This window comes from Schistocerca cancellata, chromosome 3, assembly GCF_023864275.1.
Source record: "Schistocerca cancellata isolate TAMUIC-IGC-003103 chromosome 3, iqSchCanc2.1, whole genome shotgun sequence".
In the NCBI taxonomy this organism is placed as follows: Eukaryota; Metazoa; Arthropoda; class Insecta; order Orthoptera; family Acrididae; genus Schistocerca; species Schistocerca cancellata.
This window is the reverse complement of record NC_064628.1, coordinates 673,324,432-673,344,941: the sequence shown is the minus strand read 5'-3', so window position 1 is coordinate 673,344,941 and position 20,510 is coordinate 673,324,432. Positions and strand designations below refer to the sequence as shown.

Here is a 20,510-nt window from a genome sequence, read left to right as displayed (position 1 = left end):
TCTGGAAGAACTGACCAGAATTCTGAAACTGTGAAGCATCAGTTCTGTGAAACTGCTTGACACATACACTTTCCATTATTTCTGACATTAGCCATTAGTGTCTTCATTGTGCATATTGGTTCGGCCTTTAGTGAATAGCCTGCACCATTGTTTGAACACAATGTTGAGTCCACAGGCATGACACAATCGGCACATGATGCCTGCTAGAATTCACTTCTAAGGGGACAGAGATCTGATAAATGCATTAAGCCCACAGTTGCGTTATTAATGCCATCGTTTCTCCTAGCACTGAAAAGTCTTCATTGTCACAAAACTATAACTGCACCATATTGTTGCCACACTTTCTCTACACATGCATGGACATTCTGCTGTGACTATTCACGCCATCTCTCGACAAAATCAGAACTTACTTTTTGGATTATTCTTGTGCTTCATGTACCATGACTCATCACACTACAAAACATTCTGCCATGACTCCTGCAGTGGCACCATTTTAACAACCAAGCCAAAGCACTTAATAGTTCTTGTGATCAGTTGTGTCTGTACAAACTGTACTGTCATTTACTTCAGAGCTTTTTCTGCAATGGATGTAAGCAACAACTGAAAACAGTATCACACTGGTTCACATGGCCTGACACACACATCAGCAATCTCTATTACTTACCTTGTGAGACTTATCAAAGCATTCAATGGATTCAGTGCTTTCTTAATGTTTCCATTTCACAATAGCATCATTACCTGTCGATCTGTGCATGCATGACTCTATGAAATCTCTAACTGAATATTTGCAGTAGTTGGTCACTAAAACCCTGCCATGTATGAACACACTCAATTCTCTCTGTTGACTGCTCTGAGATGTACACTTTTGCACATGCATAGATTTGGCAGTGGAGCCTAACATCTGACAAAATGTGATCAGTGCAGGATGTATCTTCTTTTGAAAATAGGGGGGGGGGCATTTGATCTGAACTAATAAATTTACTTCCACTAAAGATATCTCAGAAATTTTAGAATGTGAAAGCTGGTAAGATGACTTTGTTACTTAACAAAAATGTGTGTAAAAAAATCCATCTTCAAAAAGTCAAAAGAAAGGAACAGAAATGTGTTAAGACCTATTTGAATTAATTATCTAACAATTCTATTTCAATGTAAATATTTCATGGGCAATCAATCAGTGCTTGCTTGGTTATCAGTTCATTATAAAGAGATTGCTACAATTAATGCCTGTGCATGATACTTATGGTAGGTTGAAAACTATGAGATTCACAATACATCATAAGAAATGCGAGTGGAACCATTTATTAATGAAATGGAAAATGATGGAACTGAAAATCTTTATCTTGTGATACAACGTCCAGAATAGACAAACAACTGAGTTTAAAGATGCCATTTAAAAAATCATGAAAAACAGAGGGAAAAAGTGCACACAAACACACACATGCGTGCTCACCCCCCCCCCCCCCCACACACACACACACACGAGAGAGAGAGAGAGAGAGAGAATATCATTGGCACAATACAAACAATAATGACTGCCTCAGATTCATAATTTTTATTTCCAATTATCTCCTGTTACAGTTTACTCTGTTCTTATACTTTTCTGTGCAAAGAGCACCAGTAGCACATATCTTTCATTAAAATGTGGTGCACAAGTGTAGCTAGGGAACGCATCACAAGAGCCACAACCATAAACAAATTTTGAATTTTAACACCCATTATTTTTAAATACAATATAAATACTGATGTACATAAAATTTGTTTCTTGTAGTAATATTTCTTTAAACTTACAAAGTTCACATTTTTTTCTTTAAGGACACATTTATTGAGGATCTTCCAGAATATCACTCTTTGATGAAACACACTGTTAATAAATACTGACAGTTTTAAAAATACTGGCTGTGAATTCTACATCTCTAAACAAATACTATGAGCAAATAAAAATAGAATAATGTATACTCATCACATATCAGCAGATCCACTCACAAAATATAGTCTGTCAGATATATTAACATTTGGAACTATCAGTTCTTCTGCCCAACAAAAAATAAATGACATGAAGGAAGCAGAGCTCCATAGGCATTATTAACAAAAATTGATTTTTCTTTCAGTCTGTCACCACTAATTAAGAATATATTTTTTCTATTTTATTTGGTCGAATTATCATTCTGGATCATTCTATAAAATTCAATTCTTACATTAATTAATTTCATAGTATTGAAACATGAATATGTATTTCATACCATTTTCTAGCAATTTTTTGTGATGTTATGGCACAACTATCACACAAGGGTGTGCTATATAACTGTTAATACTGTATTCCCATATGGAAAATGACCTCCACCATCAAAAAAATGTCATAAAATGGAAATTATTTTCCCCAGTCTCACATATTATAGAGTCAACTGTTAATCAAAACAGAGTAATTGAAGACATAAAGCACTCATCCAGAATTGAAATCTTTACTTTCATAATGGCACAACTGAACACAATCACTGAAACTCATAATGACTACAATAATACATTGGTAACAACATTAGCTCATTTAACATATCATACATTAAGTACATTTCTTGGCTGCACAAAATTACAACCAAAAAGTATTGAAAAATTAATCAAATATGGACACTGTAAATGCATTAAATATCAGATGATGCAAAATTTTCTGCAAGAAGCCCAATTACATTACTTTAAAAGACCAAAATAACTTTATTTTTTTATTTACGTTCCAAAATAGGCGGTAGAAAATGTCTTTCAATGTTGTAACTGCAAATTATATGTGCACACCAACAGTTAAGCTACAATGTGGTCACTTCCAGGTCACGCAGGTCAGAGAACATCAGTAGTTACTGGAAATTAAGCATTCATCATGAAGGCATATGGGATACCATGAGACATTATTTTTTTACATGAAACATTCATACAAATTTAAATGCCTGACTGTAAAATCTGTAAGAAACTCTGTCACTAATTAAACATTCAAATGAATTAACTGTTCCATCAACTTCAGAATTTTATTCCAGCCAGTGTTCAAATGCTGATAACCATTGCAAAGCATGGAACTAAGGATTCAAGAATTTATTATCAGCACAGGTAAATATAAAATGGATTACAGTTTCTTCATAAATAAAACAGGCACAAAAAATGGAGACAAACTACAGATCTGGATGCATTGTAGGGAATGTGAGAATGTACAGAAAAATTCATGATGAGCAATATATTTTATACCATAATTTTTTTAAGACCTCCAGTTAAATCTGGGCATCAGAATACTGTAGTAAAACAGCATTGTTTGAATACATTCACAGGAAAAATCACCAACCACATGTTATAATTATATGCTCAGATACTTAAAACAGAGAAGAGGTGAGACATTCATATGTAATAATTTCAGAAACTGATTTCTTGTGTCATTCTACTGTGGATAAGAAAAATTAGTGTGGCAACATAACAGAGGAACAAATTTAATACTATGAATTACATATTTACAGTTTGAATAACACTGTTTAATGCTATATTTTATACAAGAAAAATTAAAAATATCACATCATAGGAAAGCATTTCTAAGGCACTTCAAGTGAAATTATGTGCAATTTGTACTTTTTTTAAAAATTTACTTACATTAGTCTTTCCTGTTTAGCACCATTTCACAATGTTCTGTTCCTATTTCTGCTCTTACAATTACGAATATACATTACTGATAAATAAAATAAAAATATAATGTCAGCCTCATAAAAACTGAGCTGTTATTATAATATAATGTGTCACACGTTTCACTTTTAGTGTAACATCAATTTCAAAAATGTTAAACATACCATTTCTATAACAGCATTTAATACAAAACATTTTCTAAATTTTACAATAAAAATATATGCTCTTAAAATATTTTCATCAATTTGAAATAACTTTTATTGTATTACTGCAAGACGTATGCAAAAGCTCAATTACTCAATACACAGAAGTTATATAAAAAATTAAAATAATCTAAATGCAACTATATAACTGTACAACTTTCCTTTTATAGCAGCTGAGAATAGATAGTGAGTACAGTTAAAAAAAGGGATGTCAGAAAAGATTGAGATGGAGGGAGAGAGAGAGAGGCTTGAGGAGGGCGGGGGCCGGGGGGGAGGGGAGGGGTGATGGATCGCTAAATATTTGCACAATTAAACAACTCCTTGGGGTAAATATTAGCCTATATCAATTATTGAACTGTTAAATGATGACACATTAAGTTGTCCACAGCTCTCTATGGGGAGCAAGGGCTAAGGTTATGAAATATTTATTACAAACTGCAGTTCATCAGTTCAATAGTTACTGATCTTTGAAAATAACAAAAATGCCATGGCACATAATCATTATGAATAAATACATCTCATACGAGCTCATTCAGTTCTATAGCAATGACTGAAAATTCTACAAATACATCAACTTGCTTCTTAATGGTACTACATCAAGTCGTTAAACATAGTTCAAAATGTAAATTAGCACATACAAAAATGTGACTTTGTAAAATACTGTACATTAAATTTGGCTTTCATTGATCAGTAATCAACCAGGCTGCCCTGCATCCCACAACTTTCTTTTGAAATCAAAGTCATACAAAAATTTAACTACATTATTGCACTTTGCTTCAGTCCCCAGCGATACTTAAAGTGAAGTAAGAAAAAGAACATGTAGGTACACACACACACACACACACACACACACACACACACACACACACACACAAAATATATATGAAGGATGTACAACGTAACAAGCCACAGAAATAATTTTATGACATAAATATGAAAGGAAAGGCTCAAGTTTCTCACCCAAAATATATTGTGTAACTTTTTTAACAGGATTAATTTAAGATTGTCAGCTGGTAGCTACTGATTGTGTAACTTTTTTAACAGGATTAATTTAAGATAACTGGTAGCTACTGTAAAATACCCAACTTTACTACAACACTTTTAAATAACAAACCATGCTGTTCAACATCTTTGTTCTGCAAAGGGGAAACAAACTTTGCAGTAAGAAAATTTCTCCAGCTGAGAATACTAACAGCAGCCAATACATTAAGAATCATACAATTTATCTTCATAAAAGCCTTTTTTAACAAAACTTAAACTGTATACAAATTATTTATTGCTTGTCCAGTGTTTGGGACCAACTTATCTTCAGGAACCTAAACTGGCACTAATCACATCTATGTTGTCATAAAATGTATTAGGTAACTACTTTTAGTGTTTCTCCAGAAAAGAAAAACTGATAGTTGCTAACAAATATACACTCGGATGTGATTAGTGTCAGTGTAAGATTGCTGACGATGCCTAGTTTCAAACACCAGTTGCACAATAAATAATTGATTTGTAGCTTGAAGGTACATTGATGCTGTGGCGTGCCAAGCATCAAAACTGTCGTTACAAGTTAACCCTCCACGCTCCAATTTCATCTGTCATTATCATGCGGCAATCTTCTGTTGTTGTCCATTTTCCATGATTGATGCATAACTGGATGGTAAGGTGTAAACAATAGCACTGCCATCACGCCTGAAATCTGCTGCTTGTGAATCTGCAGATACTTCAACCCTTACAGGAAGGCTCTTGTTGCCCAGCATACACTGGAAGCTACTGCTGACTGTAACCGGCAGATCACTGCCGCGGAACCTGTGTACAGTAGGCAACCAACACTCATGTTTTGTGTACGTAAAAGACGAAAGACTATGGCATCTACATTGCACCTAAAAAATCATACTATGAACAATGATTGAGAGGATGGACCACTACAATACTTTAAATATGATGTTCTGCAGTAATATCTACTGAAAGACAAAATGAACAGATAAAGTTAATTTTTCATTTGGTGCAAGCAATACAGAATGTAACAACATCTCTCATGCATTAATTAAGTACACAAACATCCATTTAATGCCAATTCTATATCAACAATAATATATGCTGAAAAATTTGTCACAGTTTAATTAAATTGTAAAAAAAAAAGAAAAATATTAGGAGAAACAATATGCAACAAGTAATAATTGTAAAATCTTTGTCAGGTGTGGGAGATAAAAGGTTCTCCTTTTTGTTAGGAAAATGACTGTGAACAGTGTTCCCTAAATAATGTTTGTGTAAAATTTAAAAATTGAAGAGTGTTAAGCAGTCTTTACATTCCTAAACCGGAATTTAAAAAAAAGTTAAAGCACGACAAGTTACCCATAGAAAGTGTTAATGAGAGTACGTCATTTAAACACTAACACATGTAGGTGGGCATATTAATATACTATTATGTCACAGCTAATAATAATGATAATTCAGAAATGCAGACCTTGTAAATCAAATCTTTTGTACTATCTATTTACAGGGATGGTGAAAATTATGTGAAAGCAATATTTAATGCAGGTCAAAACAAAATTTTATGCCAATGAAAGACAGCAGATGAAATTCAAAAGTAATCTAATATTCACAATCAATACATGTCCTCAGTTTTGAATTAATCTCAAAATCTAGAATGTAACTTTGACTCCTTCAAATCTTCATTTACTTTAAGCTAATTTAAGAGTCTTTCTGAAAACTTATCAGTTGCTTGCTGAAATCATTTAACACTAATGAATGTCGGTTTGATTGCAGCACTTCAAGTTAGTTCATCGACTTTTGTAACAAAGAATATCATGAAATAAGGTTAGTCAATATGCAAAATTATTGTTCCACTAAAGAATATCATGAAATAAGATTAGTCAATATGCAAAATTATTGTTCCACTAAATAAAGTAACTAAAAAATAAAATTATAATAAGCGCTTACTCATGGTAACGAGAACATAGAATGGCAACCAGTTCTCCAATTCGATCTTCATTTGCCTGTAAAGACACCACAAGGTCATTGCCTTTGTTGGAGTGTATTACTATTAGCTGGTCCCGTCCAGGACTAACACTCAGGCCAGTTACCTGTAACAATAAAACACTTACCTATTACATCTGTACTACTTATAGGATGAAACATAAATTTCAACAGTGTACTGCCATTTGACAACTGCGAGCAACATGATGGCAAAGAAATAGACACAATATTGAGGCAACATCATGAAGCACATGTTTGTGAACCAGTCCCTCCCCCTCCCCCCCCCCCCCCCCAATCTCTCTCTCTCTCTCTCTCTCTCTCTCTCTCTCTCTCTCTCTCTCTCCCTCCCTCCCTCCCCACACACAAACATGATGGGCAATGCAGCACAATGTAAATTGCCTAGAAAGCCTGAAACAAATCACACACTATGTTCACATGAGTTAGAAAGGAGAACATACAAACTACAACTTAAAAAATAATAAAATGACACAAATGTCCTCCTATATTTTTCAGTGACATACCAGATGAAAGGTTACCTAATATAGGAATATAGTTTTTCTGGAAATCCTGTTAGCTTTTTTAAGTTTCATCTTCAGCAAGTAGTTTTTTACTATCCTAATTTTGTAACACCATGAAAAGCAGAAAGAAAGCAGTATCATGAAAATCTGCAACATAAACACTTTTGTAAAAGGAAACTTAACACACAGTGTATGTTACATCCAAATCAGAATTACAAAAATATTATCTGAAGGAAAGAAAGCAAACAGCAGCAGCTAGTGGGGTGCTCTGTAATGAACCAAATATAGGAAGGGGGAATTGGAGAGAAATACTAAAGTAGACTGCTTACAAAGAAATGAAGTGAAAACAGAAACACGAAGGTATAATAAAAAAGGAATAACAATACCTTTTTAGGGAAGTGTGAAATCACATGTCATGAATCAAATGGATGAGAGACAGCATGGAAGACAGCATAAAAATTGTGAAGTATGGACATGTCTTTGATAATGTACAATGAAAGCCAAATATGAGACAATCACATGATGCTTTATTATAAATGTTTTCATGAAATGAACTAAAGTTGTCTCAGTTGTAACTGAGAATAATTAAGAGACTTGGCTTGGGAAGACTGCAAACAAACATTGCCACAGAACTGACTTGGTCTCAGAGGAAGACAGGCTAAAAATTAGGAGCTTTAATGCAAGTTGGTGAGACCATTACTACAAATATGAAGAGAAAGAAATTTGGAACAGCATGAGTTAAGAAAAAGAAAACAGTTTAAAAATAGATGCGCATGCGTGTACACACACACACACACACACACACACACACAGCAGAGTAGAGTAGAGTACAAAAAACGCTAAAAATAATAAAAATCCATAGCCTTCTGAGCATAATGTTTCATATTCATATAAAACACAAGACTGAGACAATAAAACAACCGACACTTCAGATGTTATTCAGTGGCAAGCCTCAAGGTGTCTATGTACTGATGTACTGAGGAAGGCAACTACACCACATCTAAAATATCTGTCATTTTATTATTTTAAGTATGCTCTACAACTATTCTTTGCTGGTTGCACACTAGTTTTACACCACCACCACTGCCACCCTCACACTTCTCCTCCTACTACTACTACTGCTCCAAGTTTCTGAAAATGTCAGCAATACCTCTTGTACTATTTCATTACCTAGCCAGCCTTCACTGTAAGCTCATCATGCAGCTACTGTGTGTGACAAGACTGGTTTCTGGGATCCAGCAGAATGAGACTTTTGCCCTTCCTGGGGAGAAAGAGCTGGTCTTCCCTTAATCCTGCTAAATAGGTTGAGCTGACTATGGCATTCTCTAGGGTGAGTGATTTCCTCAAAATGACCAAGCAACTGTTTGCTGAATGCTATTAATGGAATATGGTAATGGCCAATGAAAATGTTTGGATTTGACCCTGTGGCTGAATGGCCAAAAGGCCGGACTGAAAACAATTATGTGGAATGGTTTTGGGTCTCATGCAAAATCTAAAGTCAACTGCCAGCCATCAAGAGTGAAGCAACTGAGTTGTGTGCCTTGTTAGGCAGAGCTGCTGTTTTATTAGGGATCAATGAAGTTGTTCTGACAGTATGGAAAGCTTTGAAAGAGTTCGTAGGTACATGACCATGCACAGGTGTGTAAACCAGCTTTGTCATCTGCCTGTTTTCTAGATGAATGTTGCAGCTTAGTTGTCCTACACATACTCGGTACGAAAAAGGCTGCATAGTAGAGCATGGAGCCATTAGCTAGCTGGAGCTAGTGTTCAATGAATGAGACAATAAATCTTGTTTGCTGAAGAGTGATGTGTTTTTGTGCGTGTCCTTCACCTCCTGACTTTGGACTGTTATCCTTTTTTGTTGATGGATGAGATTACCAGTGGAAGATACTAGAAACCTTTTGGAACCAATGTAATGATAAGAATGAATTTTCCCTCTGCACTGATATGGAACTTCCTGGCAGATTAAAACTGTTTGCTAGACCGAGACCCGAGCCCAGGACCGTTGCCTTTCACGGACTGAGCTACCGAATCGCAACTGACAACCAGTGCTCACAGCTGATTGATTACTTTCTTATGGAAGACAAAGGTCCCAGGTTTGAGTCCCAGTATGGCACATAGTTTTAATCTGCCAGGACGTTTCAATTTACTTACTGTTTCCAGTGGTTGTTTTCCAATCTAGTGATGAGATCCGAGAGACTTTTGAACTCAGTTGTATTGTTGCAGTTGCACTGAACGCATTCTCTTCCATGAGCTGTTGCAACCGCGCCGAAAATTCAAAGCGTTTGACTTTGTCATCGGGTGTCAGGGCTTGTAGCAATTGTAAACGGTAAGGCTTCTGCTTTAGCCTTTTCCGTAAGATTTTCCAAACCGTCGGCTTGGTACGTTTAGCTCCCTGCTTGCTTTATTCGTCGACTTCCGTGGGCTACGCGTGAAACTTGCCCGCACGCGTTCAACCATTTCTTCGCTCACTGCAGGCCAACCCGTTAATTTCCCCTTACAGAGGCATCCAGAAGCTTTAAACTGCGCATACCATCGCCGAATGGAGTTAGCAGTTGGTGGATCTTTGTTGAACTTCATCCTGAAGTGTCGTCGCACTGTTATGACTGACTGATGTGAGTGCATTTCAAGCACGACATACGCTTTCTCGACTCCTGTCGCCATTTTGTCTCACTGTGCTCTCAAGCTCTCTGGCGGCAGAAACCTGAAGTGCGGCTTCAGCCAAACAAAACTTTATGAGTTTTTCTACGTATCTGTAGTGTGTCGTGACCATATGTCAATGAATGGAGCTACAGTGAATTTATGAAATCGCTTCAATCATTTATAATAGCCCTGTACATATAAATGTTTCAGCTTCCATTATACTTCAGAGAATAGTGCAAAATTTAGAACTGGAAGAGAAGTTATGGAAAAAATTCTGTATTACCCTAACTATTCACAGGGGTCCTATATGAAGCCTTCAGATCCCCAAAGAGGGGCAAAGACAAATTACTTTTAATGGGACATTCGCAAAACAGGGAGAAGGGAGTGAGACAGGGTTGTAGCCTATCCCTGATGTTATTCAAGCTGTATGCTGAGCAAACACGAAAAAGGAAACAAAAGAAAAATTTGGAGGAGGAATTAAATTTCGGGGAGAAGAAATAAAAACTTTAAGGTTTCCCGATGATGATGTAATTCTGTCAGAGACTGCAAAGGACTTTGAGCAGCTGAACAGATGTACAGTGTCTTGAAAGGAGGATACAAGATAAACATCAACAAAAGCAAAACGAGGACAATGGAATGTAGTTGAATTAAATCAGGTGATGCTGAGGGAATTAGATTAGGAAATGGGACACTTAAAATAGTAGATGAATTTTGCTAATTGAAAAGCAAAATAACTGATGATGGTCAAAGTAGAGAGGATGTAAAATGTAGACTGGCTAAGACTAGAAGAAGAGAAATTTGTTAACATCGAGTATAAATTTAAGTGTCGGGAAGTCCTTTCTGAAAATCCTTGTATGGAGTGAAGCCATACATGGAAGTGAAACATGGACAATAAACAGTTTAGGCAAGAAGAGAATAGAAGCATCTGAAAGGTGGTACTACAGAAGAATGCTGAAGATTAGATGGGTTGATCAAGTAACTAATGAGGAGGTACTGAATAGAACTGCGGAGAAGAGAAATTTGTGGTGCAATGTGACTAGAAGAAGGGATCAGTTGGTAGGACATGTTCTGAGGCATCAAGGGATCACCAATTTAGTACTGGAGGGAAGTGTGGGGAGTAAAAATCATAGAGGGAAACCAACAGATAAATAAAGCAAGCATATTCAGAAGGATGTAGGTTCCAGCAGTTACTCACAGATGAAGAGGCTTGCACAGGATAGAGTAGCACGGAGAGCTGCATCAAACCAGTTTTCGGACTGAAGACCACGACAACAACCTAAACCACCTGCATTTTTGATGATGACGATGTGCTGTTGGCTTTCAGTGCTGATTATTTCAACTAATTGACCATGTTTGAAAACAGGCCTGAAATTCAATTATAATTAGACTAAAAATGTATAATCAATAATCAAAAATAGAATTGTACAAATCCATACATATTATAAAAATGTATGAATGTAAGTATGATGTATGTATGCATGCATGCATGCATGCATGTTTGTTTGTTCCACATCACCACTTGAACTGATGCACTGATTTCAACCAAACTTTATACACATACCATTTACTGTCAGGAAAGAAGAACTGTGGGAGTAAGAACCATCCACCTATCAAAGTTGTGGTGGTGGGAATGAAAAAGCAGTGTAGTCCACGATGTGAGAACATCCGTAATTTAGTCATCTAGTATTTGAGGATGAGAGCACTTAGAGACTTTCAACAAACTTTACACATAAATTCAAACGTTTACAAAATTTTTCTCACTGATTGGCCCCCACAAAATAACGAAAGGAAAAAAAGTTTATTACTTACTACATTTTTTTCTGTTCATGCAGTAAAACTGCAACATGAAACATGACATTTTTAATTTATTACTTTTTACCACTAACAGTATTCGAGTCACATTTTGCAGACAGTATTCACAAAATGGCTCTAGGCACTATGGAGCTTAACATCTGAGGTCATCAGTTCCCTAGACTTAGAACTACTTAAACCTGACCAACCTAAGGACATCACACTCATCCACGCCTGAGGCAGGATTCGAATCTGCGACCATAGCAGCAGCGTGGATCTGGACTGAGGCATGTAGAACCGCTCGGCCACAGAAGCTGGCCACAGTACTCACATATAACACTGAACATACCATAAAAATTACAATATTGAACTGCATTTAGTTCAAGAGTATGACATAAACACCAAGATGCATGAAAAACTGCACATCGTGCATGACATTTTAATTTATTACTTCTTTACTACTAACTCTATTCACAATACATTTCGCAGACAGTATCCACACATGTCACTGAATGTACATACACAATTACATCATTTTACAGTACACAATTCAGGAAATACAATGTCACAAACATTGAGCTGTGTGAAAATGAAAGTGCGTGGAAAAATTCACTAGACACAGAGGTGAAATATGTGTGAAATATATTTGAAACGTGCATACATGAGCAAAGCCACAGGTAAAAAGCTCTTCCTAAACCCCTGGAATGATTTCAATCAAGTTTGGTACATGTATATAAATTACAGTCTGAAAACAAATACTGCACAGGTAAGACTCACCGGCCTCATATTGGGGTGAGTGTGATAACGTGGAGAGAGAAGGAAGAACGAGGAGATGGATAGACAGTAAGGGGGAAGAAGGAGTTGGCACGAGCAGGAGGAGGAGGAGGAGGGGGAGGAGGAGGAGGAGATGGATAGAGACAGGGGGGAGGGGAAGAAGTAGGCAGAGTGATCGAGAAGGAGGAGAAGAACAGGAAGACGGGAGGAGGAAATGGACAGAGAGAGGATAGAGGAGGAGATGGACACAGAAAGGAAAGGGGAGGAGATAAACATGGAGGGGGGGGGGGAATGGAATTAAAGGGGGAGGAGGAGATGGATAGAGGGGGAAGGAGCAGATGAAGAGAGGAGAGCGGAGGAGATTGACAGAGGGGGGAGGGGGGGGGGGATGAGAATGAGGATGAGCTGGACTAGAAGAAGACTGGAATAAATACATAACCAGACAACACCAGGTACTCAGCTAGTTAACAATAAAGTCCAACCCCATTTCATAAGTTTCTGCAGTTGGGGCAGTTGAAGACTAAAACTGGATGGACAGCAAAAGGAATAAACAAATGCTTTCGGTAAACTAACTAAAGTTTTCAAGACAAGGCTTACAACATTTCTCAAAAGAAAAATTTACAATCAGTGTGTTTTATCAATTTTGACATATGGCAGTGATAGACGCAAAAATCATTCAAAAACTGATGGCTCCTTAGTAAACAAAGAGATGAACATTAAGAAACACAGAAGTAGGAAAACAAACAAATGGGTAAAGGAACAGACAGGAGTGAAGATGCAATTAAGATTGTAATGCAACCGAAATGGAAATAGGCAGGATGCGTAGCTGTGAAAATGGATGGTAGGTAGAGCAAATTCAATCTTTGCTGGATTTCAAGAGCTACATGAAATAAGGAAAATGAGCTGTATATTTTCAACCTGAAAAGTAACTACATATCTACTGCGTAACAAATATTGGAGACACAAGAGCAATGGAAAACACTTTCTAACACCTTTTTTCTCTTAATTAACAAATGAGCAGTTTTGGAAGACTGAAACTAAATTTAAATATTTGATGGCATCTATAACCAATTACATTATATCTTTATTCCTATGTATCTTTTGTAGTTACTTCTCTTCCATCATCATTACGACTGCTAAATATACAGAACAGACACCAAGGATAGAAAAGCATTACACAAGCAGTAGCAAATTATCAACAGAAAACTTGTTGCATACAACAGAACTTAATTTTTATGCTACCTAGACCACTGGGATAATGTAAATAAAAAAGTTGAACAAGAAAGTATACATTTGCATCATAATATTGCATTTGTGTTTTGATTTCATATATCTAACTTAACGCAAAAATATTTATTATTTTTGTGGAATAGGCACACATAGTTTTACACAATCAATCATTAACTTAGAATGTAAAAGAAGATTACATAATTAATCATGAAAAATTTCCACAATACTGAGGAAATCAGCAAAGCACATGTCAAACATATATGGAAAACAAATTAATATTTTGGTCAGCTGCCAGATTACTGGATAAATTTCAGCATATAAAAAATGGCTTATAAGACAAAAATATCCTTACTGATAATTACAACGAATATGTTACAACTTAATAATGGCACTGTACAAATAAACATTCTTAGATGCAATGACTTTGATGTTTGTGGCATGACAACTAGGAACCCATTCTGTGAAGAGACTACACAGCAATCTCATCATCATATTCTCCCTACTGGTTGGTCCACGTAATGTCAGCAAAGTTCATCCATTCTTCCTCAGACTATTATGGTATGGTACATAGTTTTCATTTATCCCAATCTTCACTTTCTTCCTTAATTGCCAATACAAGATTTTTCAAAATGAATATACAGGTTTTAATATACTATGTAGCTTTATTACATTCAACTCACAAATAAAAGAGCAACAAATGAAAGAGCAACTGAAATACTTTTGATTATATACCTGTGGGCAAAGGAAAGGGCATAGAACAACCAAAATTGGCTGAAGAATGTAGGAATCTGTGGGAGTCTTTCATGTATAGCCCCAACGAATCAATTCAGAAGGCAAGCTGTGAATTAGCAATTCCAGTGATATCTGTGTGGAGATTTTTAAGGAGATGCTTATAACTACATCCATATTGTTTGCAGTTGTTACATGCTCTAAAGACAACAGTTTACATGTCAACTTTGCAAACAGAATGTTGCTACATGACAACAAAGATTTTGTGAATTGAGTTGTTTTCAGTGATGAATCAACATTTCACCTAAGTGAAAATGTGAACACATGTTTGCGTGCACGTAGGGGGTCAGCAATCCCCCATGAGATGGCACAGTTGCAACGGTGTTGTTCCCTCGAAATTGAATGTTTTTTGTGCTATATCCCGGAGGAAAGTTTATGAGCCTTACTTTTTTGGTGAAGCAACTGTAAACATCATTTCTTATCTTCATGTCCTAGAATTATAGCTCTTTCCTCAACTGTAAGAAGCTAAACCACTGCCTGACTGGCATAACTCAACATGTGATTGGTTAAATAATGTTATACTAGGTCACTGGATTGGCTACAAGGGACCAGATGACAGAGTTTGTTTTGCATGACCTCTACATTCACACACAATCTGACACAATGTGATTTTTATCTTTGGGGGTTCATAAAGGATCATTTGCATGTGCCCCCACTACCATCTGATCTACCCAACTTTAGAAACAGCATTGTTGCAACAATTATTCCACCCACAATGATCAAGGTTTGGGAAGAAATCTAACTCTGTAAAAAAAAGCTGTTTGAGTTTCTCTTTCATTAGATGTGCTATAATTGTAAGTTGAATGTATCATATGCTACAAAGCCTTAAAATCCATATATTCGTTTTGAAACACCCTGTATTATCTACTGGATCAGGTATCAATCAATTGAGCTCTTCTGGTCCCTACTTCCATATCCCTTTTGTCTTGCCATCTATAGAATCATGCAGAAGACAATTGCATCTCAAAATATGGAATATCTCATTAGATTTTCTATGAACGATATTTGTGAAAGTAGATTTCCTCTACCTAACTCACAGCAGAACTAGTTTGTGTGTTATTTTGCCTATCAATCTCATCTTTTCTATTATTTTACAACAAGTTCTCTGAATAGTTTCTATTAATTTCTCTTAAGTCTAGAATTCAGATTGCAGAGATCATCTTTTTGTGAAAGTCTCAGTGGCCATGGCAACTGGAAAACAGATTTCACTGATGCAATAACTTTTTCTAGTTTAATATAATCCATTATGGAGTCGAGGTAGCATTTGTCGTTATACTGGTTATCACTGTCAGCATTCAACCACGATTCTTATACTTAACAATGCGTTTCAAGAGACAATGCTCCCATCAGCAGGTTGTAAAATCTATGCCATGAAATTAAACGGACTAAAAAGACAAAATACCATCACAAATAGTTGGGAAGTCCATAGAGTAAAACAGAATTAAAAGTATATTGGACTGTGGGTCCTCGTCTTACACTGAAGTTGTTGACACAAGTCGATGGCCGTCCCATAGCTACCAAATATGCTGTCACACTGTGCCGGCTCGGGAGCTGTTGTGGACTGACGTGCCTAGGTGTTGTGGGGTGGTTACAGCCGTGTGCTTGACGGTAACACTATGCTATTGGGCACCTGATTTCCTTATTGCATTGGTCTGCCACCTTTAGCCTCTCGCAACTCCGTCAGTGACATACCTACCCTAAAATAATTCTAAAAAACCCGCTAAAAAAATCTCATTTCTTTAAAATTATCTTGTGCATTTAGAATATTGCTTTGTTTCTTTTCATGGATAGCTATCTCGAATTCCTCTAGTAAATCAAGTTTCCTCCCTTTCTTTTCTACATGCAATATATCTACGTTGTCCTCTATGTTATTAAGGGGATGGCCTGTTTCATATATATGGTTCGCAACAGCTGATTTGTCATAATTTCCTAACCTGAATGCGTCTTTATGTTCTTTATACCGGATCGTGAATGATCTTCCTGTCTGCCCTATATATTTTGCATCACAAGTTCTGCACTGAATCTTATAAACTCCCGATCTTTCAAACTTATTTCTCTTCTCGCCAATATCATGCTTAAGGCTATACCTCACTAGTCATTAGTCTGAAAAGCTATTTTAACATCGTATGGCTTAAAAATATTTGCTATCTTTTGTGAGACTGTTCCGTAGTATGGCATCGTGATAATTTTCACTTTCTCTCCATCAGGTTTATTCTTTTTGCGCTTATTACTTTTCCATAACAGTTTTTTAACCAAATCTATTCTGTAACCGTTGTTCATCGCTATTCTCTTAACAGTATTAATTTCAGTCTCCCTATCTTTCTCGCTCATAGGTATATTGATTGCCCTATGCACGAGAGTACGGAAAGCAGCTTCTTTGGTTTGAAGCTGGCACAGTACTTACAGTAGAATATCTTTGGCTTCCCTCTGACAACCATGCCTCCATCCTTGCTACCCTCCCTATTTTCCTTTTCCTTTCCCTGTTGCTTCATAGCCTGGGTTGTGAGTAACTGAATCTCCTTTCCCTTCTTCCCTTTCTTTCCCCTCTCTCCTCCCTGATGAAGGAACATTTGTTCCGAAAGCTAGGAATGTAAATTTTCGGTTCTGTTTTATGTGTATCTATCGGCTATACTGAGCTGAGGTAAGTACTGGCCAGCCTCTCTATCTCTTTGTTAGTATTTGTTTCACATCTTTATATGAGATTTTCCATTAATCATTTAAAGCAGCTTCTTTATAAGCCTGCGGATGGCATGAATCATTCAGGATCACGGCATCAGTCGTAGTTTGTTTTCTATAAACGGAGAACGCATGTTTGTTGCCCTGCTTTTTTATATTCAGGTCCAGGAACTGTAAACAATTGTCAGTTTCATACTCCACGGTAAATTCTATTTTATTATGTGCGTCGTTGAACTTTTTTACTATTTCCTCAATGTCCTCACGGGAACCATCGACAAGTAACAGAGTGCCGTCTATATAATGTTTGTAAAGTTCTAAATTCTGACGATAACATTATGGATAAAATTGTTTATTACAAACGTTATGTAGACGACACTCTGTTACTTTAGGATGCATGCCACAACCTAGTCTTGCTTCTCCAACAATTTTAACTTTCTTGGTGTGTCCAATCTTGAGAATTAATTTTGCTTTCTGATACGTAGTATAAATTAAGAATTTTATCTTACCAGCCTACTCAAATTTACTTTAGTATTTCCTGGAATCTGGTTCAAATGAAATGATCAAAAACTTTTTCCAGTTAATACAACAAACAAGGTTCCTCACATGTCTCTCAACCCTATTCCAGTATCACTCTCAACAATCAACAGTATCTCTTGTTCCTTCTCATAATTTAAATCTGATCTTATTTTTCATCTTATTAGTTGAAAGTAGGGTTAATGCCTAATGTATAAAACAAATAGCGGTCCCTGGAGGATTGCATCCTTGTCCGAAAAGACTGTGACGTGTTTTCTACTGAAGATGATGTATAGATTTTCTTCAATAGGGTGCTGTCTATATGCTTCCACTGTATCGATTGGGCTTTGGTCTCCGCCTCATGGTACTGGAGCCAAGTCTCATCACCAGTCATGAGTTTGGACAAGAAACATTCTGGATCCTGAATGAGGTGTTGAACAAGATCACTGCACATGCCTTGCGCTGTTGTGTTTGTGCTACATACAGTGATTTGGGAACCAACCTGGCAGATACCTTCTCAAGCTTAACATGTCAGTGCACTAGGCACTGCATAGTGCTTCTAACAAGTTCTGTGGCTGCCTCCTTTTCCATAAATATGATGCAGCTATTCTCCTGAATATGCTTTTTCACTCTTGAAATGTTGAGAGGTGTTTTTACCTCCACCTTCCACAGAAACCACATTGTTCAGCACTGTCCTTGATGATCACACTCCATGTGTTCCATTCACATCATGACAGTAGTTGGGAGAATGGACTGTACTACGTAGGGATTACACATCTAGTAATTGTTAGACTACAGTACTACACATCACCAGATGGTGCATCATGAATGATGGGAAAAAATAAAGTGTACACCAATATGGGACTCCCCTTAATAGAAGAATATCTTACAATGAATAAAACAAAGGTAATCACTTTTTAATGAGGCTACAGACGATGCTCACAAACCGATAGGCTTTTTTTTTTTTTTTTTTTTTTTTTTTGGGGGGGCGGGGGGGGGGGGGGGGGGTAAGAAAACTACAGGCACAGTTTTCCGCTTCTTCCACATGTGCACCATTGCTTTATCATTTAATAAACTAATACCTTCACCAACAGTCCTCCTCAACCACTGAGAGCTTTCATGCTGCCATTCAATTTACAGTTGAAATAACTACGATTGACTGCTGAAAACAAGCACCAACCACCTACATGTAATTTATAGCTACATCCATCCCCAGTGCCCACGTGCTCCCAGTTTCCTATACTCATAAACTGACATCCCCCTCATCTTATATTTGACCTGTCCACTTTATTTGTAATATCCTTCGCCATAATTATATTTAAAATCTATGGATTTAAATAAATTTGGACACAATGACTATTCAAACACAGCGATTTTATTCAAACAAAATTATTTCATTGTAACCAGTCAAATTACAACTTTTTATCCATTTTTTCTTTTTCTCCAGTTTCAGCTCAATAAGGTGATCTATAAGATGTACAGTGAGGTGACAACAGTCATGGGATAGCAATTTGCATCCAGTATAAAGCACACAACGTATAAAAGGGCAGTGCTTGCCAGAACTGTCATTTGTACTCAGGTTGTTCATGTGATTACAGTCGAACGATGGGAATTAACAGACTTTGAATGTGGAATGGTAGTTGGAGCTAAATGCATGGCACATCTCATTTTGAAAATCATTAGGAAATTCAATATTCTGAGTTCCACAGTGTCAAGAGTGTGCCAATAACAACCAAACTTCAGGCTTTGCCTCTCACCACAGACAACACAGTGGCCAATGGCTTTCACTTAATAACCGAGAGCAGCGGTGTTTGTGAAGCGTTGTCAGTGCTAAAAGCCATGTAGCACTGTGCGATATAACTGCAGAAATCAATGTGGGACGTAGGATGAACATATCTGTTATGAAAGTGCAGTGAAATAAGGCATTAGACCACATATATGGCACTGGTGTGACCAATTCTTGGATACTGCTCGAGTGTTTGGAATCCGTACCAGGTCAAACTGAAGGAAGAAATCAAAGCAATTTGGAGGAGGGCTGCTAGATTTGTTACCGGTAGGTTCGAACAGCACTTAAGTATTACAGAAATGCTTTGGGAACTCAAATGGGAATCCCTGGAGGGAAGGTTTTTTTTCCTTTTTCTTTTTGAGAAACACTATTGAGAAAATTTACAGAACCAGCATTTGAAGCTGACTGCGAAACAATTCTACTGCCGCCAACATACCTTGCGTGTAAAGAACACGAAGATAAGATATGAGAAATTAGGGCTCATACAGAAGTTTGTAGACAGTTATTCTTCCCTCATTCTATTTGAGAGTGGAACAGAAAAGGAAATGACAAGTAGTGGTACAGGGTACCCTCCACCAAGCACTGTGTGGTGGCTTGGGGAGTATCTATGTAGATGTACACTATGTGATCAAAAGTATCTAGACACCCCCAAAAAATACACTTTTCATATTAGGTGCGTTGTGGTGCCATCTACTGCCAGGTACTCCATACAAGCGACCTCAGTAGTCATTAGACATCGTGAGAGAGCAGAAAGAGTTGCTCCACAGAACTCATGGACTTTGAACGTGATTAGGTGATCAGGTGTCACTCGTGTCATATGTCTGCACGCGAGATTTCCACACTCCTAAACATTCCTAGGTCCACTGTTTCCAATGTGATAATTAAATGGAAATGTCAAGGCACAGTTACAGCACAAAAGCGTACAGACCGACCTCGTCTGTTGACTAACAGAGACCGCCAACAGTTGAAGAG

The 20,510-nt window shown here is 36.9% G+C and overlaps 1 protein-coding gene across 2 annotated transcripts in view; it reads right to left on the bottom strand.

Annotated features, from left to right (window-relative positions):
• Positions 1-1,537: 1,537 nt before the first annotated feature.
• The window catches only part of LOC126175646 (unconventional myosin ID), a 155,107-nt gene continuing 136,134 nt past the window's right edge, over positions 1,538-20,510 (bottom strand). The window contains exons 17-18 of one of the 2 annotated variants that reach the window (XM_049922536.1): positions 6,783-6,925; positions 1,538-5,648 (exon numbers count right to left, since the gene is read on the bottom strand). In XM_049922536.1, coding sequence (XP_049778493.1) covers positions 5,444-5,648; positions 6,783-6,925 — 348 coding nt within the window. In that variant the 3' untranslated portion in view covers positions 1,538-5,443. Of the gene's footprint in view, positions 5,649-6,782; positions 6,926-20,510 lie in introns of those variants that run through there. The other variant, XM_049922537.1, reaches the window with a different exon arrangement.